Raw genomic sequence first — 27,257 nt, forward strand, 5'->3', positions numbered from 1 at the left:
GAGGGGCCTGGGCCGGGGGGGAGGGGGGGGGCGCCCCGGCTGGGAGCCGCGGGTGGGCAGGGGGGGGCTTGTGGGGTGCTGGCTGGTGCAACTGAGGCCCAGGAGGCCGTGACTGGGGGGCTCAGCTCTGCTCTTGTCCGGGTGGGAGGCTCCATGGCGCTCTGGGTTGGGGTGCTTTGGCGGTGGGCGGGGCAGGGGTTTTTCTTTTTGCAGTGGAGACTGTTTGGATGGGCCAGGGATGCTGGGCGTTGTGGTTTCGGTTTCATCGTCCACTTACAAGGTGATGGAGGAGTCAAGGCGGCGCCGTCTGGGGCAGTGCTGGTGGATTTGGAATCAGGCATAGGAAGGGGCACAGGTCTGGCCACTGGAGGCGGCGGCGGTAGCAAAAATGACCCCGGGACTTTGCCCTGGCCGCTACCGTTGGGCTGCGAACAACATAAATAGAGTGACGCATGAAGGCACATCACACACAGACACACGCTCCCCTGCGCGGCCACGCCAGCTCGCTCCTGAGAGCGGGCGCTCCCGGTAGAAGATGCAGGATGGGGTCCTCTCCTCCGGGGCACAGGGTGGGTGAGGGTGTGAGGCTTCTATTTGGTCTCTCAGGTGTTTCTCTCTTTTTTTTTTTTTTTTTTGTGGTCCTCTTTTGAAGTTGAGGGAGGGACGAAAGGGGGCGTCCGACGAGTGGTCTGTTATTTCTCAGGGAACATGTTTTAGGTACTAAAACATGTCACCTAGCCATATAAGCGGCTGCGCCTAGAACTCTCACGCTCTTGAAGACCTTCTCCCTCAGCAGGTAAGATGCGCCAGCTCGCCCCCACCCCACACACACTGTCCCCGGAAAACACACGCATGCCTCCCTCTGTGGGCCCCCGGGGTGGGGCCGGCTGACCCAGCCAAGAACTACAGGCCCTCCAGCGTCCATCCCACATCGCGGCCTGGGGAGATGCTGGGCGCTGGGGGGGCTCGCCCTTGGCTCCGGCAGCCTGAGGATCCCGGGGTGCCGGCCTCTTCTCTACAGAACGGCCCGAGAGGAAAATCCATCGCTGCTCAGGTTCCCACGAGGCTCTTTGAGAGGACTTCCGTGTCCAGTGCCCTTGGAAGCCTGGGCTGCCCGGTCACCAGGTCCACTCCTTGTCTTTCTTCCCTCTCTGGCGCCTCAGATTCAAGTTTCCTCCCCAGACCCGGACGTGGCCTTGGGTGCGTCAGCCTCTGGGATTCAGGGGGCGAAGGCACCACAGGGAAGGGCGGAGCACAGCTTCCCTGGAGAGGCCTCCCTGGAGCTCCGGACACGCATCTCCCACCGCTCCGGGCGGCGCTCTCAACCACCACCTACTGCCTGGGCTGGGCCAGACCTCTGGGTCCCGAACGGGCCCTTCTCCCGAGGGGCGATGTTCTGCCACCCAGCCACCCAGGTGTGAGACCTTGGGAGCTTCCTGCGCTCCTTCTTCTGCTGGTGGGCGGACCCTGTGGAGTCCACTCCCTTGATGTCTCCAGCCAGCCCAACTTCTATCCTCCCCGGTTTCACCCGGACTAGGACAATGAGACTCCCAAGGGGTCTCCCCTATGCCAACGGTGTACTCGTCAGCCCAGGGTCTCGGCCTAGCTCTGTATGAGGCACTTGACTCACGTTCCAACGTCCAATCCTCAGACCCAGTAAGGCAGCACTTTTTGCTTGGGGCAGGGACGGTGCGGTGGATTCTGCCCCGGCAGGGGACACTGGCAATGTCTGGAGACATTCTGGGTAGCAAAACTTGGGGAGGGGGGTGCTGCTGGCATCTGGGGGCCGGGGCTGCTCCTACACACCCTGCAGCCCACGAGATGGCCCCCAGGATAAAGGCGCAACGATCCAATCGTTAATAGTGTCACGGGTGGGAATCCCTGATGCCAGGGGAGCTCCATTCTCCCCCCTTTCACAACTGGGGAAACTGAGGCTCTGTGCAGCTAAGCGGTTTCTCCAAAGTCACCCAGCTGTAACTGGTGAGGCCTGAAACTCACAACCGTGTCTGTCTGATTCTAGGGATCCCATAGATTCTTTCCGGCAGGCTCATCCCAACGCTCTTCTCCAAACCCAAAGGTTCTCGGGCTTCTCCCCTTGCTTTCCACAGCTCTGACCGCGTGTAACACAAAATACAAGCTCCCCAGTTGGGCATTCGAGGCCCATGTGGTGGAGCCCAAATGGGGGGTCTCCACCATTCGTGCCCCTACACTCCCTTCCCGCCGCGTACGTCCCACTGCCGACCACCTGGGGTTTCCGGAACACAGCCTGAGCAGGAGTTGCACACGCGCTCCCTGCAGAACGTCCTGTCTACAACACCCCTTCCCACGCCCTTCAAGGCCTGCCCAGAAAACACCGTCCCCGACGTGGGGCCAGCCAGATACCCTAAGCCACCATCCATCTCTCTCTGCCCCTGTTTTCTTTTCTTTTCTTTTTTTAATTTTTTTAATGTTTATTTATTTTTGAGACAGAGAGAGACAGAGCATGAACGGGGGAGGGGCAGAGAGAGAGGGAGACACAGAATCCGAAGCAGGCTCCAGGCTCTGAGCCATCAGCCCAGAGCCCGACGCAGGGCTCGAACTCACGGACCGCGAGATCGTGACCTGAGCTGAAGTCGGACGCTTAACCGACTGAGCCACCCAGGCGCCCCTGCCCCTGTTTTCTAAGATGATCTTGACCTCCACCGGAGCCTTTGAAGTAGGCTGCCTCCCAGGCTCCCCAACAAGCCTGCGGACTACCACCTCTGCGTGGCCCATGCGGCACCTGTCAAGTCCCACTGACTGAGTTGAATCCACTCGTCCATCCGGCCGCACCTTAAACCGTCGAGCCCCATGGCTGACTCGTGCAGGCCATACCCTTCTGAACTCTGGCTGTTCTACCCACTACCCTTCACCTCTGATGACCGACACCAAGGTCTAACACCATCCCTCCATATGGTTCCCTTGACTTCATCTTTCCTGAGCGCTCAGAGGCCCCTGACCAAAGCAAGCCGGGGCTGCTGGTCCCTGTTTGTGTCCTGGGCTGGAGACCCTTTGTGCCAGGTGTCATTTCAGAAACAGGCAAAAGCACAGGCCGGAGGGCAGGGGTCTCCAGCCCTACAGGGGTGAGGCTGAAATGCACACGGCATCTGCCTTTCCCCATTTCTACAGCCTATCTTGTGCCTATCCAACATCAGGGCAGGAAACAGACAATCCCAACAGAGCACAGCCTCACTCCTTCAGGCCAGGCCATCCTGAGCTTGGGCCCCCAAGGAGCTGGGACACGTGGCCTTCCAGGCAGCCCTTGCTCCCATAGGGTGGCCTGTGCCTCCTCCTAGTCCTCAGACCCTGTCTCCCCTCAGGAGGATCTAAATCGTTAATCGCACTTGATAAAGCCAATCCCAGCCCCATATGGCCGGACGTTGAAAACCGCTGATGTACGACATTTAGTTTCTGGAAGCTACTTCCAACCAGGCTAGGATGTCTCAGCTCTGATTGGGGTACAAGTTGAGGTTTTAAAATCTCAAGGTCTTGTGATTTTGTGGTGCCTGAAAACCTCAGGAGTTAAAAGCTAGAAGGAACCTGGAGGCTGGGATAGCTCTTCATTCTCCTCTGACAGGTGAAGACGCAGGCCTGGCTGCTCGGGCGCTGCTGGATGAGGCCGAGCTACGACCAGTCTTCCCGCCTCTCAGACTCACGCCATCCCATCAGGCCCTGTGACCTCTCCATCGCGTTCGCTTCGTCGTCTCTTCCCTGCCAGAAAATACAGCGAACCAGGCATCCTCCTTCTGCCCTTTGCGTCTCCTCCGAGCGGTGTCGCCACTTGGCCTTGGCCGTCAGTGATTTGGCGCTTTTCAATTAGGGGCTCGCGCTGTGGTCCGAGGATGAACACAGGGGTGCCTGGAACCCTTCTGCAAACGGTTAACATTTCTGGGTGCGTGTATTTTTCTGCAAAGATGGTCTGTAACTCCAGATTCTCAAAGAGGTGAGGAACTTACTCCTTCAGGCTTTAGATCAGTGAGTCTCAAAGTGGGGTCGCCCGACCAGAAGCAGCATCCCTGGGGAACTTGGGGAGAAGTACGGATTCTCGGCCCCACCCTGGACCTGCGGAATCGGGATCAGGCGAGGCCCGGGCAGCTGTGTGTTAGTGGGCCCTAGAGGTGAGTCTCTTGCATGCTAAGACAGAACTATTGCTCTGGAGGTAGCCACGGAACAAGTGCAGCCTGCTACTGCCACTTCCTGTCACCAGGTCAGCTGCGGAGTCTGGGGCCTCTGGCTCTGTCCTCCTCCATAGCCTGGTGACGTCTCTAGCCTCCTCTCAGAAGCTGAGCCCCATGGAGCAGGCTCACTGAAGGCAACCCTCCTCCCTACCGCACCCCCCCCCAACCCCGGCTCTTGGCACAACAGGCCACAGGAGGAAACCCAGAGAGACTCCCCAGCCGGGCTAGCCTCTCTGTTTAACCAGGGTGACTGTTGGCCCTCCTGTCTGCAGTGTTTTATCCACGGAGCAAGCATCTGCCTTGAGAGGAAAACTTCTGGACCCGGTGAGCGCTTAATCTTGAATGGTCAAGTCAAGGGAGAGGCTCAGGACCCAGCCAGCATCAGGATGCTTAAAGACGGACTGACCCATATTCTCGAAGGTCCTGTGGATTTAGGTTTGGCTCTCTGGGCTAAAATGGTCCTTCAGGTCAGTCTCATTTTGATTCCAAACCCCAGCTGCCTCTGTGGGCGAGAAGGCAGGCAAGGTGGAGCTTCTGGCCTCTCTGATCCATAATCCAGACCCCAGGCCTCTTGGACACTGGGACATAGGCTGGCGGCTCCCGCAGACTCGGCTGGCATCTCTGAAGGAGGTGTCGTAGCTGTCGGGGGTCATGGCCACTTCTCCCTCCATGCCCCTGAAAGTGGACAGAGCTTGTCCAGAGAGGTGGGTAAGGCTCCGAATGTGCTAAGGAGCTACAGAGCCAGCAAGAGAAGACCTCACAGGGAAAAGGGGAAAAGGGAACAAGAAAAGCAGAAGGAGGGAGAACAGGAGACGGAAGAGGACTGGCTTCCGTTCTGGACAGCGAGAGCGAGGAGGCCGAGCTGTAGCCCTGCCCCAAATCAATACACCAGCACTTAGAAAATGCCCACTCTGCACAGGGCGCCCCGAGGCAGTACTGGGCTGAGTCGCCAAGAGCCACCCACGGCTCTCCCCGGGCTGCCTCTGGCACGGGCTTCCGAACGCCTTTCCCCACCACGGCCCTTTGAGCATCCCCACCCCCACCCCACCTGACCTCTCACAGCAGGTTTCCAGCCTGGACCAGTGGCAGGGAGAGGAACTGGGCCCTCTCACAGCGCAGTGTGCTGCTGGGGCTCTAGAACCTTCGCAGAGGTCTAGAGACCACCCGTGTCCCAACCCAGAGTGGTCTCCCAGGGACTAAGGCAGAACCACTGTCCCACTGAAGGGTCACCTGTGGCCCAGCACTGTCTGGAATAAGCCCTCTGCTGAGTGGCCTTTGTTTCTGCTGGTCAGCGACTGGGCCCTAGGGCTTGCCGACGGACAAGGGCAGTGGGGCGGCAGAGCTCCATGGGGGAACCAGTGTCTCTTCTAGGCTGAGGAGCGCAAGGGCTTCGCTCCAGAACAGTGACTGGCCTGGGAAACTCTTGTTAAGAGTTCTGCCAACAGGAGACTCCGAACAGCTCCCGTGGCAGGGGGCCTTTCCTCTACTCAGGCCTTCTCACCAGGAAACAATGATGCCCCTGGGGCCCACTGAAGTCTGGAGACATCCTGGTCATCGGGGCTGGGAGGGGGTGATGCTGCTGGCATTGAGTGGGTAGGGGCCACAGAGGACACAGCTCCACAGAACAGAGAATGAACAGCCCCAAATGCTAACAGTGCCAAGGCTGGGAAACGTTGGTCTGGAACCTACCAAATCCCTGTAGCCCTGAGGTTTTGAGAGGGGTGTTAGGAGGCAAGGAGCCCAGGTCGGGTCGGAGAGATCACGGATACACTCCTACCGGGGGGAACAGAGACCAAGGGCGGGGCAAGGAGCCCGGGCAAGGTGGGCCCAGCCACTGCCCCGCCCTTCTCTAGACCGTGACAGACAGACCCCGGCATCATACACAGACCCCTGCCCCCAGATCCAGGAGATCGAGGCGTCTGGCGTTACTGGCTGTCTGCTGCTCCAGCCCCAGGAGGGCTCCTGGCTTCTGGACCCTCTCCCTGTGAGCCCCGAGACAGACGGACAGATGCAGAGATGAGCTGTGGCGGGGCTCCTGGGGCCCTCGGGACTCACCTGTCCGGTAGCCTGGCCCGAGCCGTCCGAGCACACAAACTGCACAAACTCCTTCAGCGAGTCCTGCCCGTGGTGGTGGTGGTAGCGGATGGTCGGGTGCGTGAAATACGGGCTCGACTGCTGGATGATGGACGTGGAGGGGAAGTGCAGCGCTGATGCTGTGGCCCGAGGGCTCCCTGCGTGTACATGAGCGGGAAGAGAAGGGCATCAGGGCCCGGGAGGCGGGTGGGGGGCCACGATGGGCGACAGCGGGGGGCGGGGGCCGCTGGTCAGACAGAGAGCGCTGAGGAGCCAGAGAAAAGGGGAGAATGGGGTAGGAGCAGGGCCAGGACCAGGGTGAGGAGAGTGAGAGACTTAAGGCAGCGCCTACTGACTCAGCAACCGGGGCGAGGAACGTTTTTTCAACGTCCTCCGTCTTCTTCATTTACGTAATCTCTGCACCCAACGTGGGGCTTGAACCCACGACCCCAGGATCGAGAGTCGCAGCTCTACTGACTGAGCCAGCCAGGTGCCCCGAGCTAAGTAACGTTTCCTTTTTCACTGGAGAGAGAGCGTGCCTGCTTTTGCAAGCACGACTGAGGGAGGTGCAGAGGGAGAGAGAGAATCCTAAGCAGGCCCCAGGCTCGGCGCAGAGCTAGGGTTTCGGCTCCTCGTGACGTCCTGCATCCTGGTGAATGCCGCACTGGCTTCACCCCGGCCCAGGGCCCAGGGCCCAGGTGGGAGCCTGGATGAGGGACGGAGGAGGCCAACAGCTCCTGGTCTCTGGGTAGAGACGGGGCCCCTTGCCTGTGTAGGATGAGCCCTGGACACGCATACCCCGCCCCCCGCCCCCGCTCCTGCATACAAATGACCGTGCATCTGGCCGAGGCGCCCAGGCCACGTTCTGGAGCGCTCAGCCCCACCGTCCTCGCACACGCGTCCTCCCTACATACAACTCCCACCCCAGCGCAGGCCCCGGCTCTTCCCTGAGCCGAGTCCTCCCCCTCCAGTCTGTTTCCAATCAGCTCGCTCTTGCTCTCGGTTTCATTAGGGGGCTGAGGAAACTTGGCTTCTCTCTGGAGTTCATAAAAGCGGAGCCGAGCTGGGCCTGCCGCCCTCCCGCTGCCTGTACAGAGGGCCTGGGGTCCCCGCCCCCACCTTGCGGCCACCACACCCTGCCCCAGTGCAGGCTGCCTCTGGGCTCTCAGCCAGGAGGCCCTGAGGAGGAAGCCGGGAGGGTAAACCTCACTCTTCTCTGCATCCTACAGAAGGGCCCACAAGACGGCGGGCGGGTGGGCGGGCGGACACGGGGCAGGGTCCTCTTTGTGCCAGAAGGTTACCAAGGGGGTGGGGGGCAAATGAGGCAGTGGCAAGGATGAGGACTCAGCTCCCACAACTCCCTGCCTGATTCCATCCCCTCGGGAACACTGAGGTGTTCCCCCCGCCCCCACCGAGCCCCCTCTCCCAAGACGGAAGCGAGACAGCCCCCCACAGCAGTGGGCCTGTTCCTCTCCCTGGAAGACAACCCAGGAGCCAGCATTCATCCCCTGTGGCCCAGCCCTTCGCTTTCGGAAAAGGGCAGGGAGGGCCTCAGAAGGGAGCCTGGCTTCCCGCAAGTGCTCCTGTCAATCTGTGCCCCCACACCGCCCCGGGCTGGTGTCGGGACACCGGACCCCGACCCGACCCGGGGCTCAGCCAGCGGCCGGGAGAGAAGAGGCAAGAGGGGGACCGAGGGAGGAGTCTGTGCTTCCCCACCCGCCGCTGGCAGGAGGAAAGACCTGGGCAGGCGCAGGCCCGAGGCCTCGCGAGTCACACGGCAAGCCGCAGGGGGCCTCGGGACGGGCCCGTGCGGCACAGCGCACACGTGCGCACACACCCAGGCACATACGCAAGCACACACGCGTGTGAGAAGCCCGGGAACAAGGTGAGGAGGTGCCGCCTGGGACGCAGGGCCCGTGCCTCTGCCTACTCCGGGGGCCTGGGGCTGTCGCTCGGGGTGGCCCTAGCTCCCTCGCCTGGCCAGCTGGCCCGCCGCCTCCCCCGCTGCCCCCCGCCCCGGGGCCCGCAGTTCTCACCTGGTCTGACTCCAGCAAGCACAGGCAGCGGGTGGTGAGTGAAAGCCATGCGCGGGGAGCTGCCCTGAGAGGAGAGGGCACTGCAGAAGTCCAGCTTTCCTGACTTCTTTAGAGAAGCCGGGCCTGGGGGGAGGAATCGGCAACACAGGGCAGGTTTAGCCGGGCTGGGGTGCGAGCAAGGGAGGGCGGGAAGCCAGCAGCTAGCTCCTTCTCTTCCCAGGCCCCCTCCCGGCTGCCCCTGCCCCACCACACCCCTTCCTGCCTCCTTTGCCCGCTTCCAGCCCCGACTGGCCAGCCGCCTCTGAAGGGAGAGGAAAGGGACAGCCCTTGGGTGTGCTGGGCAGGGGACAGACCCGAGGGCCCATCTTGCTCTCTGCCGAGCGGATAAGTTCAGAGGGCACAGAATGAAGGGTGGGACGCGGTGGGGGGGAGAAAGGTGTGCAGGAGGAGCCCTAGCGAGCTAGGCTGAGGGTGAAGGAGACCTCAAGGAAGCACGTGCCGGGGTCTGCTCTGTGGGGCCCTGCAAGGGGGGAGGCTCCGGTAGGAAGAAGCCACCAGTCCTCAGGAGGGACCGAGGGGGTGATGCCGCACCCGACAAGAGAGTGGGGAAGGGGCTGGAGGGCCCGGGTGGGCCCCAGGGACAGAGCCGGACAGGAAAGGACTCCCCTGCCAGGGGATCCAGAGGCTGGGCAGCCCCAGGGAGGGACATTCCAAGGCTCTGCTCCGCTCCCGCTGCCAGAGATGGCATGGCGTTCAGTGGGAACCGGGGCACAGAGCACACCCCATCAGAGCTCCCCGCCTGTAGGATCCTGACGATGCCAACCAAGTTCATCTCTGAGCCCAGGGCGCACGATGTCCAAATGGTGCTAGGACACAGCAGGGCCCCTGGGCCAGGTCCTCCAGGGGAGTCTGTCTCCGGTCCTGGGCTGAGCCTTGAGGCCGTGCCCAGGGCCGGGGGGTGGGGTGGGGGGGGGGAGATGGTGTGGAGACCTCCAGAGCTGCCACCTTTGAGGCAGAGAATCGGTTTGAATGGGGGGTGAGGGGGCTGCAGTCTTCACTGCAGGAAGGGTGGGGGGAAGGGCGAACTCCCAGCCGCCAGCAGAGGCGTTATCTGGCAGCAGCTGTGTGCCACCTGATAGCTGGCACGGTGAGGGGGTGGGGAGCACCCCCACCAGCTGTGCACAGCTGTCCCCGTGGCCGCACAGCGCCTCCCCAGCTGTTCCCTGTCCTGCAGCTGGGCTGCTTAATTGGCGATTTGTCGCAGCACCGGGAAACAACACAGCGGGGGGGGGGGGGGGGGGGGGCATGGAGGAAAAGAGGGGAAAGCGAGGAGGAGCCAGGGGTGCTGCAGGAGGATGTTGGGGGCCGTGCGCGGCAGGACAGCTAGAAGGAGCAGAAACGTCAGGCACCAGAGCAGACAGCTGAGAAAAGAGAGCAGGAGCCAGGGAGGGGACATCTCCTCGGGAAGCAGGTCTGGGCAGAGGGACTTGGGGGCTGAACCCCAGGAAACAGCTGTGGGCGTGGCTCTCGAGGCGCTTGAGTCCTAGAGGGGGCAGTCCCTTAACTGAGGCCCTGGCTGGGGAGCCTTCAGGGCCTTTTCAACCCCTCCTCTCTCCCCCGGGGGAAGTATCTGGGCTGTGTTGGCCCAGGCACCTGCTTGCCACGAGGGAACCCTGGGGGAGGCACCCAAAGGCCTGCCAGGGAGCTGTCCCACAGGGATGAGCTTCGCAGTGGTTACAGCCCGTACCCTCAGACACCCTCAGACCCTCCCCCCCTCCTCCCAGGGAGCCGAGAGCGGGAGCCTGTGTCTGGGCCTCGGGAAAGCGGGAGCGCCTCCCCGCCCTTCTGCCTCGCTTTCCCCCCAGTTCCTACCCCTGCCCATCCACGTGGCCCATCTCTGTAGACGCACTTCCGGAAAACGCCAGGCAAAGGGACGTCGGGTCAGACCCTTCTCTTCCGGCTTCGAGAGCAAAGCCCCAGGCCTGACCACAGCAGACGTGCCCCACGTACAACGCCCACGCACGGGTCGCGCTCTCTGGCCCCGAGAAACCCACACCTCGAGGACACACACAGGTTGTACCACCCGTGCGTCAGGCAGAAATAGCCTGCAGCCAGTCTCCTCATACATTTATACGTGCATGCGCGCGCGCGCACACGCTCACACACACACACACACACACACGCGCGCGCGCGCGGGAATACGCATGCACACACTCTCCCTCCTTCCCATCTGGGCTCTCTGGGTCTGCTTATGCCTCCCGTCAAGACTGGAGGTGAAGGTGGGTGGGTTCACCAAGAAAGGGGTGGTTGGAGGCTACTGGGAGGACTGAGCTAGCTTCCTTTAGACCTCTGCCCTTCCCTACCTTTCCTGCTTGATTGCAAAATGATTCTGGTCATTCTTTCCTAGGCTCTGCTCCTCTCTGTGATGCTGGGCCCGTCAGGCCAGTGGTTCTCAACTCAGGATGATTCTGGTCTCCTCTCCCCCTATGCCAGGGGATGTTCAGCAATGTCCAGACGTTTCTGGTCATTATACTTTGGGGAGGACGGGGGAGTTGCTACTGGCTGGCGGCTGGAGGCCAGAGCTCTGCTCAGTGCCCTGCAGTGCATAGGATGGCCCCACCACGGAGAATGACGTGGCCCCAAATGTCAACAGTGCCCGGATCGAGAAACTGCTTTAAACCATGAGGACCGTAGGAGCTAGGGCAACCCCTCCAGAGAAACAGCAGGAGACGGAGACCAAGGAGGCTCGAAGTCTGGGGCCTCTGCCTTCCTTCCACCACACCTGTGGGCTCTGCGGCCGAGTTAGCCGCAGCCCAGCTCCTCACCTCCACTCCCTCCTTTGGCCCGGTCCGCCCTCCTCTGGGAGATCAGGAGGTAGCGCCTCCCACAGCAGGGGAAGCAGAGGGTGGCTCGCCAGGTAAACCGGGAGGGAAAAAGAGGCGCCAGCCGCCCCGCTCGGGGTTGGCCCTGCAGCACCCATACCTGCATCCACGTCGTTGGGCCACCCACTGGACTGGCTGCTGCCAGCTGCTGGGGAGCGGCCTGTGCCAGGATAGAAGACATCATCGACAGGGCTCTCCATCTCGCTGTCATCGATGGACTTGGGGCGCTTGGTGGTGCTGGGGAAGAGGATCAGGCGGGACGAGGGAAGATTGACGTACCGGCACCCGAACTGCTCCCCGGTTCGCGCCGGTGACCCGCCGGGTGGGGAGCAGGCGCCTGATGACCGCAGCATTCCCAAGCACTCGCTACGTGCCTTCGCCTGAGACCAGACGGGCCCTAGAGTCCCTCGGGACCCCGCAGGTCTGCTCCTCCTCCTCGAACCCCTTCTCGGCCCGTGATACCTTCATCCGCAAACCCCCCCTCAACTGCTTCTGTGGTCCCACCTTCTATTTCCCATCAGCCCCCAGGGACAGGGCAAGTCGAGAGGCGCTCTCCAGGGACAAAAATGCCAAGGGGTGCTACGGAATTCAGGCAGCAGGACACTGTGTTCTTTTATGTCAAAATATCACTAACACGAGAACGTTATAACATCGTAGTGCGATACTTTAACCAATAAAAATAAATTCCCAAAACCTCACGATGAACCAAACGTTCAAGCTTTTTAAAAAAGCACAGGGTCCCTTCCTGCCCCTGAACAACTGGCCCTGACAAGGGCCGAACGTGCCCACCTCCCCAAAACCTCTCAGCTCCGTCCGGTCCTCTCACGCCACTCCCCTGCCCAACTGAGGCCCTCCCCTACTCCAGCCTGCTGGGAGGGCCTCTAACTGGCTGTCAGCCCCGCCCACACGTGCTGCTGCTAGGGGTACTTTCTAGAACACAAATCCCCAGCATCTCCTGCTTAAAACCTAAAACCCTTCAGTGGGTTTTACGTCTAAACACCCTCCGCTGGCCTCCAAAGCCCTCTTTGGGGGTCCCACCCGGACGTCCATCCTCGCCTGGGACAGAGGCTGCTCTACCTGGAGCACCCACCCCGTGCCTGTAACAGCCCCCGTACGTCTGGGCTCATGTCACTTGCCCAAGAGAGAGGCCTTCTCAGATCCCCACAGGGAGTGCCCTGTAGGCAGAGCTGGGCCCCGCTGGGGCTTATGTCCCCAGCACCAAATGCCCAGCGACAGCACAAAGCAGGAAGCTCAGGGGGCTGGCGGCACGCTGGGCCCGGGCTGCTCTGGAGTCAACACCCTCAACAAGGGGTGATAGCTGCCTGCAGCCCCCGAGACGGCCTGGGGATCGGAGGGGAGGGCCAGGGTCCTGGGCTCACCTGGTGGAAGGAGGGGAGGTGATGGACCGCCGCCCCAGGGTCACCTGGTTTATGTTGTAGTAGCTGGGACTCTCCAGGTCCGCCAGTGAGAAGTTGGGCCCTGATGCTGTGGCAACAGGAGCTGGGAAAAGGCGAGAAGGTGATGAGGTTTGGAAGGTGTGGAAGGCTCAGTGGGGCCTGTTTTGTTGTCACGAGCAGCTCCCCAGAAGCCTCCTCCTGGCTGGGCGGCGGGGCCGGGGGGGGGGGTCTTTGGGGAAGAGCCCTTGGTTATGATTTTGTTTTCCTCCAAAACAGTGGAGATTAGAGATAGGGCTCTCTGGGCATCTCTGCTCCACCTAGCCCAGTACCAATGGGCAGAGTGTCCCAGGAAATCCTGTCTGCCCCCTACTAGGACCCCACCAGCTGGAGGGGGACACATGGGGTCCGAATCCCCCCTCCTTACACCCCCGGTCTGCTGAGCTCAGCCACGGCTGGAAGAAAGAACTCACTTACTCTGTGATACTCTCACCAGCTCCGTCACATTCCAGACCCCGGAAGTCACAAAACAGTCCTGGAAACTTAAGTGCCCTGAAGAGTGGAAAGGACAAGTGAGTGAGTCAGGCAAGGCTCGGAGGGGCTACCTGCCTGTCTCCCCAAAGCTCTCCCCACTCTTGCTTCGACTCGCTTCCTCCCAAGCCTCGTGGTCCAGATACAGGCCGGCCCTCAGGGCCCTCACGTCTACACGGAGGACCGAGCATGCTTCAGGGGAACCCCACCCCCTTGGCCATCGGCTGAAGTTCAGCTGAGGAACAGCTGAGTCGAGGGGAAGAAATGGGGGCAGACAGGAGGCCAGGTTGGCCAGGGTGTTGGAGGGCAGAGGAGGGCGAGGGGGGCAGGGCAGGCCCAAGAGGCCAGGCGTGGGCCAGCGGGAGTTGTGGAGGGGCACTGACCGTTGGGCAGTGGTTTGATGTCCGCATCTCCTTGCTGGTTTGAACTATCTGATTGTCCGGATTCTGCGGGAGACACAAAGGGGAGAAGAGGTCAGGATCGAAGCGCCCCACCAACGCCAGCCAAGGAGCTGCGCCTTCAGCCCTGCAAACACCTTCACAGCACCCTCTCCTCGGAGGGGAGCAGCCTGGGGGGACCTGGAGAGAGGAGGAAGACAGTGCTACTGACAGTGGAGCCAGACCATTCTCCGCGGCGGGGCATCCTGGGCACCGCAGGGTGTGTCTGGCAGGAGCCCTGGCCTCCACATTCTAGATTCTAGTAGCACCCCAGTGTGCCAACCAGAACTGCCTCCATGCACACTGCCCCGTGCGCCCCGGGGGGCGAAGTCGCCCTCAAGTGGGCAGCAGTGGCTGAGAGCCAGGGCAAGGAGGGTGCCCGTGAAAGAAGCCAGTGACCGCCTCTCTGCACAGCTGGGACGAACCCCAGGGTCCCCCATCCTCCGCTCAGCCCAAGCCCCCAGAGGAGCAGCCCCGTCCTTCTCTCACTTCATTAATTACAGCCATTCCTGTCAGCCTGAACCACCCCCACCTCACCTTTATGCTTACAGGCGGTGCCTGGCAACACAGAGGGGGGAGGCTCGCCCCAACGCTGTCGCCCGCTCTGTGCCAGCCTGTCTGGGCTGTCTCATGCCCCGGTGCCACAGCTGCTCAGAGGGAGCCCCGAGACAAGGGCCCATTGTGCGGTGGGAGCTCACAGAGGGCTGGGGCAGGGTGGAGTGTGTGTGTGAATATTTTGCTGAGCTTGGGAAAGCCCCCCCCCACCCCCGCCCCACCCCCCCCAGGTCCTCAAAGCTTTGTGTGCCAGGGGCACAATGGGGACCTCCAGAATGCCTGCCCAGGCACGACAGCTGGTGAGAGAGTGGCAGAGGGGGGCCAGGGCAGGTTGTGGGGCAGGAGGAAGGCAGGCATTTGGTAAAGAAAGGGCTGCTCACAGGAAGACAACGTGGGGGTGGCATCAGAAAACCGTGCCCTGGTATTGGCCGGGGCTTTGCCCAACTCTGGCCCTGCCTCCTGGGTCTCATCCACCGCCCTGAGGTCAGCCTGCTGGCCGGAGAGCCCACCCCTCGCTGGCCTCACAGCCAAGCTGTTCACACTGGGGACTGACCAGCAAGGAAGTTCCCAAAGGGCAAGGCGTGGGCCCAAGAGATTGCGGCAGGGGGCCCCGCGGCCACTCGGGAGGGATAGAGAGTGATGGCCACAGGCGCTGGTAAGAACAGCATCCCTATGGGAGCGAAGGCCCAGCCTTGGCTCAGGCCGAGTTCTCGGCCACCTGCCTCAAGGTGACCAGTGGGAAAGGACAGGCTGCCTACAGGACAGGTTTAGGCCCCACTCCCCCCGATTCTTTACCTGTTCAATTTTTTTTTTTCTCTAATTCCAAAAAAGAACAGTAAACCTTGTCACAAATCAAACACCCAGAGAGGTTCACAAGGGAAGTGCTAATGGCGGTCCTTCGCCCACCCCCCCCCCCCCCTTGTGGGTATGAATTCCGTCCTTCTCTCACCTTGGCCTCTTCCCGGCTATCTAGGTCTGATTCCACACCCAGCTTGTCCAGGAAGGAGCAGGTGAGGGGCTAAAAAGTCGTGGACACCCCACGCTAGGCCCTCCCTGGACCCTGAGCCTGCTTCCTCTCTCCTCCGTTCAAAAACCCAGGAAGGGCACAGCCAGGGGACCAGCATGTGGAGCCCACTGAGGGGCACACACTCCAGGCTCTGCTGCCCTGGGGTGCCCGCTACCGACCCCACCCATCCTGGGACCAACTCGTGCCCCACCGGCCTTCCGGGGCCGGGTCGGCGGAGCTGGGGGGAGACAGAGGAGTCCCCCCGCGGGTGCGGTCCCGGGCCCCCTGAAAATGGCCACGTGCAGACAGAAAGCTGCGCGCGTGCGCACACCCAGCCCAAGGACAGAAAGGCTAGAGAGAACCCGACAAAGAGATGGAGATGGGCCAGCGACTAAGGCAGAGACAAATGGGGCTCCAGGAGAGCGCGATAGGCAGGAAATCCTTCTAAACCAGGACACTGCCCCGAAACGTTATTGCTGTTATTACTATTAGCTGGATGTAAAGGAGCAAGCGGGAGCGAGGATCCAGCGCGGGCGAGGCCCGCTGCCACGCGCCTCCAGGCGCTGCTGGCAGCCATTTTAGCCCTTGGCAGCCATCTTACGGCTGGCGGCCCAGCCAGCGTCCCCACAATGCCACCCCCGCCGGCCCCCGGCATGCTCAGCTCGGCTCCAGGACAAAAGGCAGAAACCCTGGAAATCTGGACCCAGGCTCGGAGGCTCAGGAGGCAGCCCTGCAGCAGGGGCGGCTTCAGCCAGGGCCCCACCGTCCTGCTCCAGCGTGCGGCACCCCCTTCACCCTCGGGGGCCAGCACCCAGCAGGAGGAGAAGGGAGGGTTGAGGCAGGGGGGCCCAGGGGACGCCACGTGCTACTCAAAGGCAGCCGAAGCCCCCCGTGGGCCATCCCCGGGCCCAGAGGCTCAACTAGGACCCCTGCCCTGGCAGGACAGGGAGGGACACGAGGGGGGGCAGGCCGCCCTCGTCCACCCGGTGGGCTTAGGGGTGCGCCTTGGACGGACGGGGGCAGGGGACTGGCAGGAACCCATACAGCAGCCGTGGGGCCCAAACCGGCCACCGGGCCCTGGTGGGCAGGCTTCTAGGGAGGGTAAGGAGAAACCCCACCCCTCCCGCCCCAGGAGTGGGAGCCAGCTGGGCCGGCCTTTGTGGGCTCTTTGGGGAGCCTCGCCTGGAGGTCGGGGCTTGCTCTAGACAACCCTCTGGGATCAGCCTAGCCCACCGGGGAGCACGCCAACCCAGCTTCGTGACTCCCTTCCCTGTTGGGCTCCCTGGGGGAGGGGATAACCCCAGGCCTCAGGACAGACGGGAGGAAGGTCCCTTTATGACACCCCTCCCCATGCCCCGCCTCATGGCTGCTCAGCTTTTATCTGGCAGAATGGGGCTTATCAGAGCCACCAGCTGAACAAACATACAAATCCACGGTTAGTGAGAAAAAACCCTCTGCCTGAACTCTTTATCTCCTGTTCACAGGCCCCACGCACTGCCCCCTGCCAACAGCACAGGAGGAGACCTGACTGCTGCACGGCAGGGGCTCCTGTCTCCGCTCCCCGCCCCCCTCCCCTCGCCCCCGACCCAGAACAGGGTGGCTCTCCCCTGGCAGTCCCTGCCGGGCGGGTTTGCATGGGAGCCCCCCTCCAGTGTCTGCTTTCTCACCAGGGATAATGGGCCAGCTGGTGGCCTGTGGGCCAGTGGAGGGGCAGGGACAGTGTTGGCTGGCACAAGGCAGACAGGTGCCCAGCTCCATCTTTTATCCTCCCTCCCCCAACCACCCGGCCCACGCCCCGCCCCCCCCCCCCCCAGCCCCCAGAGGCTGTTACATCCCCTGGAAGCCTCTGTGGCCTCGGCTCTCCCCAGCCTGGCTGCCAGAGCAGTGGGGACCCCTAGGTACACACCCCCAGTTCAGGGCCACCCTGACCAAGGTCAGCAAAGCAACCCTAAGCCCGCTGCCTACCCCTCTCTTCAGAGACAACTGCTGCCTTCACATCCTAGAGACCAGAGAGGGGACGCAGCAGCCGGGGCGGGGGGGGGGGGGGGGGCACCACCACCCGCTCTTGGCCTTGACGCAGCTCCACCTTTCCCCCTTTCCTGGCGCCGAGGACCAAAGAGCACCTTCCCTGGTTTGAAGCTTTCTCACATGAGGCCTATCAAATATAGCCTCCTAGGAACAGTCCAGCCACTGTGTCTGATGCCCTGGGATGCACGCCCTGGGCAGGCAGGCATCAGGGTCCCTGAGCCCGGGGCCAGGTTTGGGGACGGAGAGAATCTCAGAGCCCACAGCTTATTCTTCATGCTGCCGAGGGTCACGCCAGCTCATGTCACCCACAGGAGCATGCTCTGCTGACTGCCCTCTGCTTGGGACCTGGGCTTCTCATGTGATCCACACCTTTGAGGGAGAGGCCACCTGCCAGTAGTGCCTTAGGGCTCTGGCCGCTGTGGAGGCTTCCAGAAGGGAGGATTATGCAGAGGCAGGTGACAGATCTGGACTCTTGTCTCAGCATGGCTCCTGGGTCTGGGGCTACTCCCCATTCGTCTGCACACCTGTCATCGGTCACCCCCCTGCATCAATGGCTTGTGGCCTTCTGCAAATACCCGGACCTGGGCCAAGCTCGGCCAACAGTTGGCAGGCAGTGTGGACCCCTCTCTTCCTTAGGTCCCTTCACATCCCCTGGAACAGCCACGAAGCTCCCCCTCCAGCCCTGCCTCTCTCGACCCTCCACCAGCCCTCCTCAGCCCTCGAAGCCCCACTACTTTTTTATGGAGCTCTTCGCCTTTCCCTTTGGAATCCCATTTCTGATCTCCGTTTTCTCTGTCTTGGCTCCACCCTCCTCTCTGTCTTTCCTTCTCCTTCATTTTCCCTCTCTCCCGCTCTCTTTCCTCTCCTGACCTTGCCGTTTCTCTCTCTGTGTGTGTGTGTGTGTGTGTGTGTGTATCCAAAAGGGACACTTCACTGGAGCTCTGGAGGGGAAGCTCCAGCAGCCAGGAAGAGCCCAGTGTTGCATCCAAACCCCAGTTGACAGCATGTTATATATATATATATATATGTATATATATTTCCACTCACAGACGGGGAGATATTTACGGCTCCCGCTAGGTGAAGGACGAATTCCTGCTCGCTGCAGGGAACGCTCTGCCTCGGCTCCCACCCGAAACAAACTCTCTCCGCGAAAGGGGCCACATGCAACTTGCTGGCCGGCTGCCTCCACGCACATCACTGACAGAGTGAGCTCTTAGGTGGCCAAGAGGGGCGGAAAGACCCAGCTCAACCACACCCACAACGCGCGTATACTGAGGCAAGCGCAGTCAAACGCGCACGCGCTTGGACACACAACAAGCGATTTCCTGCTGCCCCGTAGGGGTAGGAGCAGACGATGCACGCAGAGCCGTGGTCCCACCGGGCACGGCGTGTTCAGTGCTAAGCACTGGGCCAGACAGGAGGCCACCTCTAGCTCGGCCGGACCTCTGACCTTTGGGGGCTAGCGAGGACAACCCCCGGAGTTTGCAGTTTGCTTGCCCCTCCCCAGGCTTTCTCCAGGTCTGGGGTTCGGGAAGCAGGCGGGAGCGTGCGCTGTTCTGGGGGTCCTCTGAAGGGCCGATGCAATTCAGGAGCTGATCCTGGCCCTCCCCAGTGTGACACTCCCCTCCCCCTACCTGGCTCCCCCTCTTCTGTGATTCCGGAGCATCCAGGGCACTGGAAACCCAATCTCAAGGGGAGCCAGAGGCCTGGCCTGCGGCAATCAGAGCCGGAGAATGTAACTATTGTGCCTCTTGAAACCTAAGTCTGAGAATCTGAGACACCCTGAGGAGGGGAGCCGTGGACGGATGGGGGGCTAGGGAGACGGGTCACAGAGGGGTTCTCCCCATCTCTGCAAACAGGAGACCCAGGGACCCAGGAAGTCCTTGAGAGTGCAGGGCAGCCAGAGGGCAAAGAGGGGAGGGGCTCAGCCTGGGCCCGGCCCAGGGGCTTCCTTCTTTCCACTCTGTGCTCCGCCCCCAGCTTCATGCCTACACACGGGCCCTGGAGCCATCCTGAGGTTTATCCCTCTTCTGTCACCCCTAGAGCCCCACGTGGTGGGGACAGGAGCATGACCAGGAAGCACAGCCCTGAAGATCTGGGCAGGGTGTGGCCAGGGGCAGGATAGGCACACACGTCACCCCCTCATTACCTTCCTCTCTCCTTGCCTCACTCCCCCTCTACTCATGGATCTGAAGGGGCTTGAGCCTTTGACCTGAGTCACCTGTGCGGGGGGGGGGGGGGGGGAGGTGGCGTGCCGGTCACACCTGCGTAGGCTAGACCTGCTCTGGCTGCCCCTGAGGTCTGAGCTCAAGAAGGCCATGAAGGGAGGATGGGGCAGGGACAACAGATCAGGCCGCAGGGAACATCTGGATGGGACACGGCAGTCACAGGCCCTGGCCCTGGAGGCAAGCATGACCGTTCCCACCTCCACCCACCCTGCCTCCGCCAGTGCCTGTCTGTGGTCCTCCCCTGGTGTGAGCTGCTCAGCGTTCTCTGCCCCGCACCCGACGGGAGAACCTTCCTTGGCATTGCCCCCAGCCCAGGGAGAACTAGAGACGCGACCCGGTCACTGAAGCCCAAGGGAACTGGGTGCCCGACTGCTTATTCCCATGAGAGGACAGACAGTGGCCCATAAAGGAGACAGGAGGAAGGATACACCTTGGTGCAGAGCACAGCACCCAGCAGGTGGATGGAGGGGCAAAGGCCAGGTCCGTCCGCGAGTTGGGGGCCTCTCCACGCCCAGCCCGGCAGGCAGCCCTGGGGGATGCGGGCGGACCCACGGTCTCCTCCCGGGTCCCCCCTTTGCAGGGGACTCAGCACCGACCTGCGAGACCTCAGACGTCAGTGCTCCGTGGCTCTCTCTGAACAAGCAGACCCAGTGCCTTGCAGTAACACCATCTGGGGTGTTCCAGAGGTGCCCAGGGGCCAGCAAATCCCATCAGGTCAGAATTCCTGTCAGACAGGGATTGGGGGTGAAGTGGCCCCTACTGAAGAAGCCAAAGGAAGGGGTCTTTGGGGAGGAGGGAGGAGGGAGGAGGGAGGCGGGAGCACCCCCGCCCCGGGCCCTGGCCCACCTTTGCCCAGAGCCTGCCTTTGGCCTATCCAGGGGAGATGTCCTTGGTCTGGACCCCGTGTCTGCTCTAAGTGGGGGGCTCACCCCAGCACAGGGAGGGCAGAGGGGGATAGAGGTGGATAACCAGCGACAGTGGAAAGGGGCTCCTCTTGAGTTCACATCCATGCTCTAGAATCTACCAACGCAGTGACCTTGGCCAAGTTCTGAGCTGTTTCTTCCTCTGTTAAATGCAGGTGCTACCCACCACCTAGGGTTCCTGGGCGAGGAAAACGAGAAAACAGGTAACAGGTGCTTCGCCTCCATGAGCTGAAACTGCTCCTCCTTTTCCCACTCTGCTCACAGGCTGCTTCGTGGGGGAGTGTGGCTGGCCCTCAGCTCCCTGCCCTCAGGCGAGCATACTCTTTATGACACCCTGAGCATGCCCTGGATTACTATTTTTCGGTGTCTTGCCCCAGAGAACACAGCCAGTAAGCCGAGCGGCTCCCTCGGGGCCTGGCCCATGACGATCTGCAAAGAGGGGCAGAGAGGTTTGTCTGGAAATGAAAGCGGGATGCCTTCTACAGGCGTGTCCCTCCCCAAAGTCAGTGGTCACGGCAAATGGCCTCTGGACGGCCACCACACTGGAAATCCCCTTACCCGGGGGATGCGTAAGGGCAACAGGGAAGGGGGAGAAAATGCTTGTGCCCCGGATTCTGAGGACGCTGGGCCCTAGGCCCTGCCTAGCCTAGCCCAGCGGTAAGGGTATAGAGAGCTGAGGACACCAGAAGCATAGGTGCTGCCCCAACGGGTGCCCAGCTGCCTCTCCTGGGAGCGCCGGCTGGTGCCACGGCTCAACCAGCAGCTGGGAGCCAACATTTCCAAGAGGGCCTGGGGCCAGGAGTCATGTAATAGTGGGGTCCAGAAGAGTGGCCCCCAGCCCCTAAAGCTTCTGTCCCCTCCTCAGCCTCACAGACAGAAACTGACAGTGGGCCCGGCACACCAAGAAAAGGTGGGCCCTGTGGAGGGTGTCCCCCCATCCAGGCTAGGGGCACGCAGAGCTGCTCCCCCCCCCCCCACCCCCACCCGCTCTATTTCCAGCGTTGCCCTTTCTGGCCCTGTAAGCTGCCCGGGCCTGGCCAGACAACTGCCCCCACCTCCAGCTGCTCTTAGGACTATTAATAGTGTCCCCACCTCCCAGGGTCAGGCATCACCCTCCCCCCATCCCCCAAACACACTTGTCCTTGGTCTAATTATTTGTTAAGGCACAGAGTCCTCTGGGCGCTAATGCCAACCAGGGATGAGAAGTGACGGGGGGGGGGGGCACAGAAGCTCTGGAGGGACACGCCTGATACAAGTGGGAGTTTGGGGAAAGGAGGGAAGGAATCACTGAGCCCCCGAGCAAGAGAATGACAAGAAGACAACGTGAAAACTAAGAGAGAGACAGAGGGGCCAAGACAGCACATCAGAACCAAAGCAAAGTGGTTCAAAACAAGGCTGCCATAGAAAGAAATCAGAGGGGCGCCTGGGTGGCGCAGTCGGTTAAGCGTCCGACTTCAGCCAGGTCACGATCTCGCGGTCCATGGGTTCGAGCCCCGCGTCGGGCTCTGGGCTGATGGCTCAGAGCCTGGAGCCTGTTTCCGATTCTGTGTCTCCCTCTCTCTCTCTGCCCCTCCCCCGTTCATGCTCTGTCTCTCTCTGTCCCAAAAATAAATAAACGTTGAAAAAAAAAGAAAGAAATCAGAGAAGGGGAAGGTTCCAAGAGGGAGGAAAGAGGGAAGAAAGCAGAGAGAGAAAGAGAAAGGAAAGGAGGAAATGACTCCTTTAAAAACAAAACAAAACAAAAAAAAACAACCACAGAAACAGAAGGGGAGAAAACTTTCCTGAAAATACCCAGGAGTGGCTTCCTAAGCACAGCTGTGCTGCAGCCAGCCGTTGGCTACAGAGGGCACTCATCAGGGTGAGGGCCTGGAGAGCCCCCAGGCCAAGGAGCCACTACCCACACACCCTTGCAATGTGCTGGGGAAGGGAGGGGAAGCAAAGAATGAGAAGAAGGGGCAGAAAAGGAACAACTGACCAGGAAAAGAAGGTGGCAGAAGTGAGTCCCCACAGAGAGGAAAGGTACCCTCAGCCCTGGGCAGGGGAAGCCTCCCACACGTGGAGCTTCCTAACCTATGGAAAGACGGACAGGCTGGCCAGGAGACGGCGAGGATGGGGCAACATGAGGGCTCCCTGGCCTCCTTGTGTTCCACGCTACCTCTCCCGTTGTGGCCATGAGCACGGTCTTACCCCACCTGCCCCCCTTTCCTAAGGAGAATCCAGGGGGCCTGGGAAGGAGAACCCACCTAAGCGACAGCAGGCCGAGGCCACCTGCCTCCTACCCTCAGGCACTCTAACTTCCTCAGCCCCCTAAGGGGCAGCACCTGACATTCAGGCTAAAGGAGCCTCTTTACCAAGGACTTGCCTTCTGCGGGGAGACAGACTTGGGCTCACGGAAGGGCAACAAACACAAACATGTGCCACAATCAGAGGTCTAAGTGGAGGACTGCTGCCTGGAGGCTGGAGGCCAAGTAGCCCTTCCTTCAAATCCCATCCACACTGGGAGCCTCTGGCTGGGCCAGGGCTGGAAGAGTGGAAAACTCTGGCTTTGGAGGGCTCAAGAGCCCTAAGGACTTGGCCACCAGGCCTCCCAGGTCCAGGGGTTCCTGCCTGGGAGCACCCCACCAGACCATCATCCCCTTGGGGTCAAGGCCTATCAGTGTTTTGTTCACGACTATATCCGCCACACCTGGACGTGCAGTTGGGAGCGGTTGACAAGACTCTAAATAGATCCTTCTAGAGCCTTCTAGATCCTTCTTCCAACTGTGGCTACACTGACCACCCGGGGGACAGAAGCACCAGGTGTTTGGCACCTTCCGCGTCCCGAGAACATTTTTTCCTGCAGGTCCATCCTTGACGCTCAATACCCGAGGAATTGATGTGGAAACCCCAGTAGCACTAATTCTCCTGCAAAGCCCAGGTGGTCCCGGAGTGCAGGCCTGGCCACACAGACCCCCGCGCCCGAGGGCTGGACTAACCAGAGGAAGGATGCAGTGTCTCCCTGTGGAGGGCAGGGCAGCGAGACGCTCTGGCCAGCTTGCTCTGCTCCCCACTCCCCAGCCCCCCGACGCCTTCAGGCAGCCACCGTCCAGAGCTGTCCAGATAAGACGTGAAGAATCTGGGCCTCTGACTCAAAATCTCCAACTTACAGCCCTGAAAGCCCAGGCTGGGTTGAATAAGTGGGTAGGCAGGTGGCCTCCTGAGGGGATGAGACGGCTCTGGGTGCCAGAACGAGCCCTGGGCCTGGAATCCAAATCCCAGACCTGCTGTTATGAGGCACCCGGTGGTCTCCCAGGCCTCCTTTCCCTCCCGGTCCAACCCCTGCCAGGCTTGCCTTGGACGGCACAGTGAGCTGTGAGTAGGGATTTTTACAGAGAAGACCCGATGGTTTTATACTCTATAAAGCGTGAGGCACACATAAATAAAGCATAGATGGGGCAAGGAGGTCAGCTTCCAGGGCCCTGTGTCTCAGCTTTGCTGTGATCCCGAACAGCAGCTCGAGGGGCATCTCCCAGAAGCTTGGACCTGCACACAGTACTGAGGCTGGCCACCTGTCAAAGGGCAGCTACACAGAGTCACAGGGCTGGGATGGTCCGGGCTGCTAGATATCGACCCTCCAGGTTGGCAGGTGCCGAGTTCTCCATTGACAATGCCCCGAAGGGCCAGATGGGGCTTTCCGGAGAGTGGGGCAGCTGGGCCCAGGGGCCGCACCCCGGGGGAACGGCGCGCTGCATTCCCGGACGCCGTAGCTAGGTGGCGCAGCGAGTTAACACTAGCTGCCCTCCGCCGGCAGCGCCGGGGACCCGGCCGGGGGCGGGGGCGGGGGCGGCGAACCTGCGCGCCGCCCGCGGGAGGCTTCAGGGGCCCGGCTTCCCTCCGCAACACCCACGAGGCCCGAGCAGGAAGGAGGACCCGGCCAGACCTAGGCCGCTCGAACCCAGGGCTGTGCTGCCCGAGGCAGCGGCTCCCGTTGCTGCCGCCAAGCACATCCCGTGATGTAATGTGAGGGCCGAGCTTCCCGTTCTCATTGATTAGGAACAGCTTGCGGTGCGGGGGCCGGATGGAAGGGGGCCGGGGAATGGGCGAGCGAGGAGGAGCGGGAAGGGGGGAGCTGCCAGGTGCATGGCTGTGGGGGTAAACCAGCGAGCCCGGGCCCACCCTGCACGGCGCCAGCGCGCCGCTCGGTCCCTACCTGCCTTCCCCGGAGCGGGGCTGCTCTGGATGTGGGCGAGTCTGCGGCCGCGTGACCCCAGGACTGTTCCCAACACTCCCACGACGCCCCCACCTTTGGGCAGCACAGACCTGCCCCTGTACTTGATAAACGCTTGTACTTGATAAACGCTTGAAGAGGAAGATTTCCGCCTCCCCCCCCGCCCCCGCCCCTCAAAAAGTTAAAAATGGAGACTAAAAGTCAGAGATCAGGCACCAAAAAGAGGGAGAGAAATGGAGAAAAGTCAAGAAGAAGAAGAAGAAGAAGAGGAAGAAAAAAACAACAGCGCTCTCTGCAGTGGCGGCAGCCGTCGGGCAGGCACACCCTCCCAGGCGGGTGTGGAGAAAGGCCCCTTTGTTCGGCAGGGAGGTTAGCCGAGGTGAGGCCCGCTCCCCCCACCCCCCTGACCCTGGGCAGTGCAGATCGCTGCTCAGGGCTCCGGACTGGGTCTGGCCGCTTCCCTGACCCCCCAGTCCTTCTCCCACTCCTCCTGTCAGCCAGTGGAGCAGCCTAGCAGTGGGGGGTAGTGGGGGGAGCCCTGCTCCGTACCCCCTGCCTTGTCCAAGTACCTAGGGTCACACACGTGGGGCTGGGCTGGGCTGGATCCTCCAATGGGCCTTCTGGACGCCTGCACTACTGGCCATTAGCAGTTTGCCCTGGCTGCTCCTAAGATGTGGGTTTTTTTTTTGGGGGGGGGGGGCAGATCTGCATGCAGCAGGCCCCCCCCACAAAAGCATGGCCAGGGAGGGTGGCACATGCTAGAAGATGGAGCCCCAGGAGGCACAGGCTGGCCGACTACACCCCTCCCGCCCACAGTGAGGCCCAGGGCGTCCCCTGTACCTATTCTAGACATGGGACCTTTCTAATACCCTTGGGCTCTGGGCTATAGACAAGGCTCCTGCAGGGCTTCCTCAAAGTGAGGGCTGGGTTCTGGTGCTGGAGTCATCCTCAGATGAGAGACAGGGACTGAGGTCACTCCTGTTTCCCAAGAAGGGGCCAGAGTGGGGTTGTAAAGGGAGACTGAGAACAGGCCCACCTCCACAGCCTGCCAAAGCACAGGCTGACAGAGGGAGCCTGGCAGCAGTGGGAAGCAAGAGACGGAGAAAAGCATCCCCTTCGCCTTGCACACCCTGTGCCCTACCCCACCCCATGGGCTCAGGTTGGGGAGAGGACCTGAGGCACGGTAGTCCTCCCACCCCAGCACTGTGTGCCCTCTGCTGGCAATCCCGCTCTGCCCATTAGGGCGGGCGGGCAGGCGTGCGGGCTCCCCGGAGCCCTCGGGCCTGGCAGACAGAGCTGGATGGCTGTACATCGGGCCAAGAAGTGCGTCCCATTTCCAACCAGTGACACCCTGTAGCTCCGGACCCTGGCGTGGGGCAGCAGGAGACCTGGAACGAGGGACCGGACTGGACCGGTCTGCTCCAGCCCCCTGGCCTCATGCGAGGGGGTACCTGCTTTCCAGGAGGCCCGACCCCCTGCCAGCAGTATCTAAACGCAAGGCAGGGAGCGGAGCGCAGAGGAGTAGGGTGTCGCTGACCTGGCCCTTCCCAGGCCCCTGGCTTGAAAACTGGGGGAAGGCCGAGGGGAGAGGAACAGCAGCAGCTGGAATCGCAGGGAGCCTGGACCATCCTGTCCGGAGCTGAAACGGCTGTGAGAAGCTGCAGCTCAGATACACAATGTCCTGCCAAACCCCAGTCCTTTAATTCAATTAAGCGCGGGACAGACTTCCCAGATTTGTGTGTGTGTGTGAGTGCATGTGAAAGTCCTGATGTGTGTGAATCCGGGAGCTGGGAGCATGTGGATGTGTGAATCCTGATGGGGGCAGGGGAAGACAAAAAGGATGCAAATATTGGGGGAGGAGAGGGGTGGGTGGGGCAGGATGGCTCTTGGAGAGGGTGGGTATCTAAATCTTGCCGGAGGGCCAAACTCCAGGGTTCTCAAAAACCCCACCCGTGGCCCATTCCCCGTGGTGGGGCAGGATTTGAGCATCTCTGGCCTCCACCCACTAGATGCCGGTAGCATCACACCCCCTCAAGTAGTGACAACCAAAAGTGTCTCCGCCCTTGGCGAATGTCGCCTCGGGGAAGAATCAGCCTGGTGGGACCCGCCACTCTGGGGCACAAGATGAAAACCGAGACTCTCCTCTCGCATTTACTACCAGGGCCTGGCCCTACCTCTCCCCCTTTGGGCTTAAATCCCAGTGGCTTGACTTCCCAAGTGTCTCAGGTCTGGCTCTTTTTTTCTGAAATATTCTCCCCCACCTTACCCATCTGGCCAGAGGAGTCTGAGGGCAACTCCAGCTCAGCAATGGTCTGATAAGCAGCACGGAGCTAGGAGGTGACTTGCCCCCACCTCCACAGAGGAAGGGAAAGCTGTCATGGTTAAAGTCAGAAGCCAAAGTCATGCCCTGAACCAGACCTGAAGCCTGACCTCTGTATCGCTGGAGTGGGGGGGGGGGGGAGGTGGGGGGCAGCGGAGTCCACAGGAGAGGTGGGGACTTGCCTGGGGACGGACCCCTGGAAAGGTACGCTACCCTGCTCAGTCCCTGGAGGTCGGTGGAAGGAAATCAATGCACCACCCTCTCAGCATCCTACCAACCCTCCTGCTTGGGGGCTCCAGAAACGCTGGAGCTGGCTGTCCCCAGCTCAGCCCTAGCAGAGGCCAGCTCGCCTCCCCTGTTCCCGGGGTCACCTGTGGCTGTCCTGGCAGGGATGGGGGGAGGGGAGACTTAGTTCCAGCAGCCCTTCTCCCCGGGCCCAGG

The 27,257-nt window shown here is 61.5% G+C and overlaps 1 protein-coding gene and 2 long non-coding RNA genes across 8 annotated transcripts in view; 2 read left to right on the plus strand and 1 right to left on the minus strand.

Moving 5' to 3' along the window:
* NFIX (nuclear factor I X) overlaps positions 1-27,257 on the minus strand; it is a 99,806-nt gene that overhangs the window by 10,644 nt on the left and 61,905 nt on the right. For 3 of the 6 annotated variants that reach the window (XM_086698935.1, XM_086698936.1, XM_086698934.1), the window contains exons 3-9: positions 13,496-13,558; positions 13,059-13,133; positions 12,567-12,687; positions 11,288-11,424; positions 8,306-8,428; positions 6,252-6,427; positions 278-425 (exon numbers count right to left, since the gene is read on the minus strand). In XM_086698935.1, the coding sequence (XP_086555061.1) occupies positions 278-425; positions 6,252-6,427; positions 8,306-8,428; positions 11,288-11,424; positions 12,567-12,687; positions 13,059-13,133; positions 13,496-13,558 (843 nt within the window). The remainder of the gene's footprint in view (positions 1-277; positions 426-6,251; positions 6,428-8,305; positions 8,429-11,287; positions 11,425-12,566; positions 12,688-13,058; positions 13,134-13,495; positions 13,559-27,257) is intronic. The other 3 variants (XM_086698937.1, XM_086698938.1, XM_086698939.1) reach the window with 3 other exon arrangements.
* LOC147583755 (uncharacterized) lies at positions 7,925-11,885 on the plus strand. Its single transcript, XR_015248516.1, has 4 exons — positions 7,925-8,154; positions 8,526-8,693; positions 10,094-10,378; positions 10,713-11,885. It is a non-coding gene; the product is annotated as an uncharacterized LOC147583755 (long non-coding RNA).
* Positions 19,214-21,681, plus strand: LOC147583756 (uncharacterized). Its single transcript, XR_015248517.1, has 3 exons — positions 19,214-20,052; positions 20,445-20,492; positions 20,667-21,681. It is a non-coding gene; the product is annotated as an uncharacterized LOC147583756 (long non-coding RNA).

Source organism: Puma concolor, chromosome A2 (genome assembly GCF_028749965.1).
Source record: "Puma concolor isolate L17-30 chromosome A2, mPumCon1.1.hap2, whole genome shotgun sequence".
NCBI lineage: Eukaryota > Metazoa > Chordata > Mammalia > Carnivora > Felidae > Puma > Puma concolor.